The sequence below is a fragment of the Protobothrops mucrosquamatus genome, unplaced genomic scaffold, assembly GCF_001527695.2.
Source record: "Protobothrops mucrosquamatus isolate PMUCROS unplaced genomic scaffold, P.Mucros_1.0 scaffold_254, whole genome shotgun sequence".
Taxonomy (NCBI): Eukaryota; Metazoa; Chordata; class Lepidosauria; order Squamata; family Viperidae; genus Protobothrops; species Protobothrops mucrosquamatus.
The window spans coordinates 343,329-352,924 of NW_015386330.1; the positions used below are offsets into that span (position 1 = coordinate 343,329).

Genomic DNA, 9,596 nt, shown 5'->3' on the forward strand with positions numbered 1-9,596 from the left:
TAAAAAGAGGTAGGCTCTCTCACAAAATGTTGGCTGGGAAAATGGCTTGTCCATTACACAAACGCCATTGGGGATAAAATCAGTTACAAAACACTGATTTACCAAAATTCCACCTACTACTTTTTGTTTCTCTGCCCTTTCAAGTGGTTTCCTATTATTTTTGTTTTGTTTGCTTGTTTTGGGTAGGTAGGTGGAACTTTCACATTAAGCAGGGGAAGTAAGTTGCTCATTGTTTTCAGTAAGTAAGCATTAGAACAATTTCCTATGAGCAGAAAACCTGGTGAGCATCTGAAGTCAACACTGAAGATGTCATATGTTGGAGATTCTAGTTTGGGACATTGTGTCATCCCAAGTACATTGCACTGATTTCTTCTGGATATTTCACTTGATTCAATTATTGCTTTCATTAATTAATTTAAATTCACCTTGGCTTTCTGCTCACATATTAAATCAGATGTGACAGTTGATATCCCATAACCAACAGTATGTTGCCTTAAAATTCAGTTAGCTATTGAAATTGGAAGAGGCTGGATAGAATGGGAAGCAAATTCCACACATCTTTGTATATGTTAGGTTCCTGGCTTCTTTCATGAAAATCATATTTGTGATTCTAATTTCTGAGTCAAGCTATGGATTCTTGCACTTAACAGGAATCACTCTCAAGTTAAATGCATTTCATCCACTAGCATTTGTCAGCCATTATTTGAAAGATGGACCAGAATATCCACAGAAAGATTTATAAAAAAAATAGCAAACTTTGGGATCCGTTTTCTCTTTGTACTACTCTTCTTGTACCGAAGCAACCACAATAACTTCTGGGCTGCAAAAAAATCAGAAAATCCCTAGATGGCAGCAAAGAAATATATTTTTATAACCTTTTACTACTATCCAATGATTATACAAATGTCTGCAGCCCAGCTCTATTATCCTGCATAATACTATCCAACTGAAACGGATCAGACTAGCTAAACTTATAAGCCAATTAACCATATTCATCCTAACAAGGAACAGGAGATTCTTCTCTAGTGTACTGATTTTTCATGATCCCTTGGTTCATATGGACTGCTGAATCTAGTAGAAAATGGGTAGAATCAGGGCTTTTTTTCTCATAGAACGCCCAGAACAGAGTTCCGGCACCTTTTTTGGATGGAACTTTGTAGGGTAGGCAAGGCAGGTTGTATGACATGTGTGAGTTCCAGCACTTTTTTTTTTTTTTTAGAAAAAAAGCACTGGGTAGAATTATTTCACTCTAGGCAGGAGCCTAGAATTAAACATGCGATCTCATAAAAATCTATGCTCCCAGGAAACAAGCTGATCAGAGAAAAGGCTTCAACCCAGCCTTCTCAATTGTTCTTAATTTTTAAATGTGCAGAGAGATTTTCTAGGCATCAAACATGCATCTCTTCCTTGTCACCTGAGGTTATATCAAACCACATCATGTTAAATAATAGCAAGGCATAGAAAATGCAGCCGGGCTAGAATCTTTCTCCAGGTCATGCCTGCTTTCTACAGAAAAGATCATTTTTTTCCACAGAAATGGAAACAAATATTTCATGTTGACATACTACGCAGAAATAAATGACCAATGTGTGGTCTTATTTCCAAACACTTGACTTGGCATCAGAGTTTTTGTGCATGCTTCAAACAATCAGTTTATGTATGTTCATAATAGGCAATCTCCTAATACAAAGACTCAGACAGCCGAGACCTCTTCACCCTGTGCTGAACCTTTGGCTGACAGACTCCCTGAGACATTATCTGAATCTAGCAACTCAACAATGCTATATGGAGAGCAATCTTCCAGGCCCACCTTGCTGCAGAGCCATCCACAAAATCCTTTCTCCATATCCCTCACCGCATGCCACCAATCTCCAAAGGCCCAGGAGATTTGAGTTATTGCTGTATAAATGCCCAGAGAGAAAGAAATCGCCATGATGAAGATAGGATAGAAGATAATTAGAAATGGGCAGAAGGTGATCTTGTGCCAAAAGGTCCTCTCTTCATTGTACACCAAGAAGACATTGTACCAAGTAATGGTCCCATAGTAAAAAGAAACAATAAAGGACATAATGAAAATAATAGGGAGGCAGGCAAGGGTCCAGAGAAGAACATGGGGGCCTTTATCCATCCCAAATTGACAAGCCTTCTTCCTTTCAGGCATTTCGGTTTTTGGAAGCTCCTTTGACCGAGCCAGTTCTTGCAGCTCTTTGTCGGTGAGTGTAACATGGATGTCTACCATCTGCCCTTTCTTCTTTCCTCTTGTGATGGTTCCAGTTAAAGTAACATACCTGCTATCTAAAGGCATAGCCCATGAACCTGGGAACACAGAAGAGCTAAATCAGTACAAGACAAAAGGCAAAGCTGAGATTCACTGTTTTGATACAAATTCTGCTGCATTTTATGCAGACTTCTCTAACCTGGCATTCTCTGGGTTATGGTTTTGTTTTGTTTTTTGGCATAACATGTTATGTGAACCTATCTGTTAATGCCTTAGTAGTCCTTGTGAAGCAAGCCTCTCTGGGAATGGATTTTAAAAAATCCTTCCTTGGCATGGAGTAAATTGGGACTTACTTCAATAATTGCAATCACATTCATATCTGGAAAGCTTGTCCAGGGACAGGTATCAAGCCTCTAAACCAGGGGTAGGCAACCTTGGCTCTTTTATGACTCGTGGACTTCAACTCCCAGAATTCCTGAGCCAGCCATGCTGAGGGGAAAGGGAGAGGTTTCCAAGCTGAGCCATGCTGGCTCAGGAATTCTGGGAGTTGAAGTCCACGAGTCATAAAAGAGCCAAGGTTGCCTACCCCTGCTCTAAATCATATCATGTTATTATACTAGCTTGGTATGATAGTCGTGATATTATGTATGATAGAGCTGTTGTCCATCACAATTGGAGATCACCAGGCTATGGAAAGTTGGCTTAAGAAACGGTAAAAGGAATCAACGAATTGGAAGGAAGAGGAGGATAAATCAGTCCACATAGTGAGGAAAAGCAACTGTTTAGCAGGAAAATATTTTGTTTAAAATAATATATTTATCTTAATGTAGTCCCTCAATAGTTAGGTTTTTTTTATATATGTCCTTTAAAAATAAAACTTTTCACTCCTTTTAATTAGGACACTATGTAAGAAAATTAACATAAGCTTCAGATATAGAATAAACTTTTAATCTAAGGCACTGACAAACATACAAAACTACACTGAAAAAAAATCTGATCAATAGAGTGTAACTGAATGGCACAAAAAAGCCAGAACACATTGTAACATGGTTTGTTAGTTCAATCTATTTGTTGTAGTATTGTGCTTCTTATTCTAAGGCAGAAAATAAAGAGGGTCTAAAGTCTAAACCAGGGGTAGGCAACCTTGACTCTTTTATGACTCGTGGACTTCAACTGCCAGAATTCCTGAGTCAGCTGGCTCAGGAATTATGGGAGTTGAAGTCCACGAGTCATAAAAGAGCCAAAGTTGCCTACCCCTGGTCTAAACCATTGAACTGCAAAGTTCTTGGCTTAGGTTTCCCTCTTGTTGTTCCAAAGTGGCCTCTAATATTTACCCCTGTGTATCCTTTTCAGACAGTATGGAGAGTTAAGAAGTTGACTTTGATAGAGATACAAAAAATCCATTGCTAGGGCAACGAGGAATTAAAAATATTTTAAGCGCACAACAGACAGATAATATTTGGAAGCAACTTAACAGACATTTCCCTAAATCACTTATCTATAAACACGTACAATATAATCAGACTTGCAAAATTCTGTTATTCTAGCCAATCTCAGTAATAATAGTTTTAACCTTCCTGTGGAGTTGATTACTTGGTCTCATCTACCTATTGGGGCAGACAGAGAACAAAAAAGGCCCTTTGGGCAGATAATGCAAACACTGTAATAAAACAATATCATCAAGTGATATTAAGGCCACTTTGCAGAAATGGAAAGGAGTATTTTTCAATAGCTTCTGAATGGAAAATACAGAAGCAAAACAATGTGTCACACTCTTCTCCATTATTATTATTTTTTTTTAGAAAACAGAAAGCTCAGGGAACCAAAGAATCTATGGCTGGCTTTGTACAAAAGTCTGTAACTTGTTTAGGCTAAACATGATGTGTGTATACAGCTGTAGTGGCTTGCAAACCATGGATGATGGCTTAGTGATGTGCAAATTCAGGGACCGCAGTTTGTTCAAGCGTTGACTACAAAATAACTATGGTTTAACAAAATATGCATAGACTGTACTACTACTAGCTGCAGTAGTCAGTACCTGAAAACTAAGCTAAAAGATGTCATTTCCTTCCCTAACACATCCATTGGAACAAATAAAACATGCACAACAAATGTTAAACCACTTATTCCAATGCATTTACCATCTCCTAGAGTGTATCCCAAAAATTTGGAGCCTTCCTCAGAACTTTTCTCAATCCCATCCTCCTCTGCTTGTTCTTCTTCCACTTTGTTTTCTGTCCCTGACCGATAAACAATGATTGATTCTGGCCTGGACTCTTTCCTCCTCTTTTTCCTTTTTTCAGTGCTGGCTTCTCCCTGGCAGGTCACAGCCATAGCCACAGCTCTATGTAAGGAGTTGCAAGGAGAACTCTGCCCCTTGTTTTTGCTCTCCCCAGAAATTTGGGCTTCTGGCCCCCAGTTACTCTGAACTCTTTCACTGGGCATCTTGTTGACTTTTTCTGCTATCTTCTAAAATGTTTTCTCTTCTCTTACGAGCCAAAAATAATCATTGGAAAAGGGATGTGTTCAGTTCAGCAATGCAAACTCCTTTCCAGCCTTGAATGAATTCCGCCCGCTCTGAATCCTAAAAGTGAGAGAAAAAGAGAGAAAATGCTCAGGAAACGTGACCCAATTATGAATTTAAAATGAGCACCCTTGAGATGAATTTAAATCAGCATCCAAAATTAACACTCTTGCTGGAGTCAATTACAAATAACTTTATTACGGTCGTAGACCAGCAACAGCCATCACTTTTTACAATATTATAATAATAATAATAATAATAATAATAATAATAATAATAATAATAATAATAATAATAATAATAATATAGTACTAACATTAATAGTAAATAATAACATCCCTGTTAAGAAAATACATGTTCTCAAAATGTTAGGGTCACTCCCTAGTTTACGTGAATGGATAGCCGATTAGTGTGTGAGTAAATATAATGTTCCAAACATTATTAGAGATATCTCCAAAAAATTGGCACAAGTTGACGGCTATAGATCTGTAACCACTTTTTTTCTTGTGGACATTGCCGCAACACAGTATTTTGCCACTGCATGCGTGATAGAAGGGTTTGAGTCCTGGAGGAGAAAGCCTACATAAAAATTGTCTGCCCTCCCTGGCAATCTCTCTAATAAGGGGAGAATATATGCTGACCTATAAACTTGGTATAACTCATAGTACAATAGAACATGTGAGATATCTTCAACTTCTCCTTTACCACGTATGTATATGTGGTAAAGGAGAAGTTGAAGATATCTCACATGTTCTATTGTACTGTGAGTTCTGCCATTGGTATTCTCTTATACCTGCCCTGGAGGAGTGCTGAGGGAAGAATGTTAAATCTGGCTCTGAAGAAAGCTATTATTTGTTTTGGGAAGGTCAGATCATTCAGATATCTTGACGATTCCTACACACCCTGTTTGATTCTATCTCTACTGTGGCAAAGCAACCTATTTAATTCTTCTTGGAACTCCATGTCCTTTATTCTATTGGACTCTTGCTAGAGTCACACTTAGCACACAAAGCCATCTGGTGTTGCATGTTGCATTAAACCAGTTACTCTGGCTTTAGAACCACATCTGAAGTCTAATGTATGTGTTGATTTGTAGAATGTTTGTAAATAGCCTCTAGCGCGGGCCGTTTCAGAAGATTGTGAGATGGGAAAGGAAATTTTATTTGTAAGGAGTCCAGAGAATTTCTTTCCTTCCCTCCCTCCCACACCAAAAGTGAATTTAGGTAAGAAAGGAACAGATGAACATGGTATTTATAGTATCTGGATGAGAGGCTCTCGGACTATTAGAGGCTGGAAACTATAGAGACTATAAGAGAATGGAAAACTTTTTTTTAAAAAAAAATCAGAAGTCAATAGCAAACCACTTCTCTAACGCTGCCAACAAAACTGTATGGTTTGCCCAGTGCAATTCCCAGAAATCAAGTTCAACTTGAGGGCATTTTAATCTTCTTATTGGAAAAATATATTGCAACACTTCTAAAACCCTTTTTGTCTTGGTAGCTGATAAGAAAAGCACATTGTAACTCTGCACACAAGAACTTAACATTGGACTATTCAGTGCAACTGTTCCGGTTATCTGAATAGTGTTTATGAAAATTAGATTTGGAGATCATCTTCCTGAAAATCTATTTCACTTCACTATCAAGAAATGTAAAGATTTCATTTGTTCTGGAAAAGGCTGAGTTGGGTTAGTCCTTGGATGATAAAGCAGCAGGAACTGGGAAGCTGAAAATCATCTCACAAAGCATTGACAAGCTTCTTCCATATCTTGTAAATATATCTATACCGTGTTTCCCCGAAAATAAGACCCGGACTTCTTCTTTTTGCCTCCAAAAGAGGCACCAGGTCTTATTTTTTTGGGGGGGGGTGTCTTTTCCACAGTCTCATCTCATGGCCGCAGCACCAACACCCCTGCCCAGCTGGCCCATATCTTCTGCGGCCGAAGAAAATGCCTCTGCAGCTGAGAACGGAGCTACGGATTGACATTGCTATTTAACACCAACCTGGGGCTTTAAGGCAAATGTGTTTTGCAATCCTCCCTTGGATTATAAATAATTCCCAAAAAATAACAGCATGGCTTCCCACCACTTGAAAATTCTGACATAAGCTCTAAAACTAGCTTTATTAAGTTCTTTGAGGGGGGGATGGGATGCTGGTGGAAAGAATCATTTGCATGGGCAACACAATCCTGCCCACTTTGCCTTATTACTCTCCTCCTTGCTACCCTCATTTCCCTCAAATGCTATTGTTACATCCTCCAGCCACCTCTGCCCTAGTGAGTGGCATGAATCCAGATTGTGTAATTGCTCATGTGGCCATTTTGAAATCGCTGCGTAGGCACACCTCTTTTTCTATATATTTCTGCATAAATCTGTCTCTGAGAAAATAAAAGGATTAGGATCTCAAAAAAAGGAATGTGAATGAAGAGATGTTCTGTAACTGCTGTTGAGAAAGCAGCAGTAGTGGCAGCATAGTTCACAAACAACAAACAGTAGTCTCTCTATTGCAAAAACCCCAGGGAGTGTTTGCTGTGAAAACAGAGAATTTTTAGAAATTGGGAATTGACTGTTACTATGCAGAATTCTTCCAGCAGGCTTTGTTGAAGTTCTTTCCATTTCTTTAGATGGTTTCTTATTGCACAGCACAATCTGCACATATTCTTTATAAGAACATTGGTAAATTAGAAGTGTGTCAATATAGTAAACACAAATGGACATGTTGTAATTGCCCAAAGAAACATCGAGACAATTTGCAATGTAAAAAGAGGGAGTTAAGTGATTTCACACAGGAGAACCTGTTTAAACCAGTATCACAATTAATTTCAACAGAGGTTCAACATTGGCAGAAAACTTAGAAATAGTAATATTTATTTTTACATGAATTTGCAGATGTCAAACATCTGTCTCCCCAATTCAACTATTACCAAAGAAGACTTAAGCTGTCTTCCCAACCTGATGTCCTCCAGATGTGATGAGGTTCAGTTTCCACAAGTTGGTAATGCTGAGAAGAGAAATTCTAATGCATATGAAAAACCTCACATTGGAAAAGATTGGGTTAAACCACGAATGCCTCAAAGCAGTTTTGGGCGATCTGAGTTTTAGTGTGTTAAGGGTTTCAACATTGGGATGGCAGGAAAACCTTAGAACAGTACAAAAAACCAATGTAAAACAGTTCCAACAATGAGTTTCTAAACACAGCTAGTTTTTTGGAATTAGTTAGATCTAGGGTTGCCAGGTGTCCACTATTTGAGCGGACAGTCCGCTTTTTTCACATTATGTTCACTATTTTTTTTCACAAAATAGTGGACATTTTTTTTATTCAAAAGCTTTATGATGAAATGGTACGTAATCTAAAGCTGTACAGTCTACTTTTTTTACTACTTAACCCCCCCCCCCCGCTTGTCCGCTATTTTTTGGAAGCAGACCTGGCAACCCTAGTTGGATCCATACTGAATTTATGCTTACAATATATTTATTTAATTGTTTATTTATTTATATTGTATGTTTGTTGTTTTTATAAATAAGGTGGTGACCATATCTAATATTCCTCCCTCTTCCTATTTTCCCTACCAACAATAACCCTGTAAGGCAAGTTGAGATGAGAGAGGGTGACTGGACCAAGCTGGAATTAGTACAGACTTCTTGTTTCTAGCCTGGTGTCTTAAACATTAGATCAGATTGGCTGTTATTGTTGAATAAGTGTCAATAAAAACTACATTATAGTTTGGTTAGATGTATGATCCCTATTATTATATGATATTGAGCAAAATAATACCTCTTAAGCATAATTTGTACCCACGAATCTTGTGAAGTCAGACAAATTTCTTGGAACCCAAAACTTCCTATTATCAAGATACTAGTACAAAAAATAAACGTTGGTTCCTGGTAACTTCATGGATATGTCCATATAGTGAACTGGGTAACAGTACGGAGGTGATCTGCTGTTGACTTCTGGAATGTTTTTTCAATTTCCCAGTCTAGCTTCTTGCTCTGGAATTTTCATTGAACTACTGATTAGGTCTGATATTGCTTATGTTTTGAGCCAAGCTCACCTATTTATTTGCCTTCTATTTGGGGTTTTGTACAAGACTGATAATATCTGTAAGGTTTGCAAATTTTGATATACCATGGCTTCCAAATAAAATCATATACTGCCTGTAAAATGAACTACTATATATGAAACCTGTACAGTAGCAGTTCAGTATTTTTTTTAATGTGCACTTATATCTAAGCACAGTACAAAGCCTATTTTTACAATATATTTCAATTGTACATAAAAATGATAGATTGTTCATGGATCTTCTATCAATTCAAATTAATATTTTTCAATGGAGTTAGCTTAAACATTCATTTGAAATTCTCCAAAACTAAGTTATTTATATTATGCATGAGTGTCCTGGACCATAGTTCCAATGAAGTGCAAGAAACATGTTAATTAAAAAATAAATATAAACCAAGGAATTAACAAATAGCAAAGCAATGCAAATTTGTGTAATTTACTTTACTGATACTATACTGCTGTGGAAAATAGTAGAAGCACATTTAATGCAGGGCAATACCAACAATTCTTTTTAATGCTCCTAAGCTATAAAAAGTACCAGTTACATCAAGCTATGGGAACTTGCAGTTCACCAGCAAAACTAGCATTCTTAATGATAAAGACCTAGTTTTTTTCTAGCCCAGATTAATGTTTCTTATGGGACCAATAAACTATGTTATATACTCCATCTGAGATGTGATGGACATACAAAAATAGTAAAATCCCAGTGGTGGGATTCAGCCAGTTTGCACCGGTTCAGGAGAACCCGTAGCTAATTTTTTGTTGTGTTTGGCAAATCGGCTGAATCCCACCACT

The 9,596-nt window shown here is 37.6% G+C and overlaps 1 protein-coding gene across 1 annotated transcript; it reads right to left on the reverse strand.

Annotated features, from left to right (window-relative positions):
- Positions 1-1,688: 1,688 nt before the first annotated feature.
- On the reverse strand, positions 1,689-4,663 carry TMEM169 (transmembrane protein 169). The gene is made up of 2 exons (XM_015831263.1): positions 4,360-4,663; positions 1,689-2,316 (listed from the first exon to the last, which is right to left on the reverse strand). Exons 1-2 carry the CDS (start codon positions 4,661-4,663, stop codon positions 1,694-1,696), a joined length of 927 nt encoding a protein of 308 aa, XP_015686749.1. The 3' UTR covers positions 1,689-1,693.
- Positions 4,664-9,596: the final 4,933 nt, after the last annotated feature.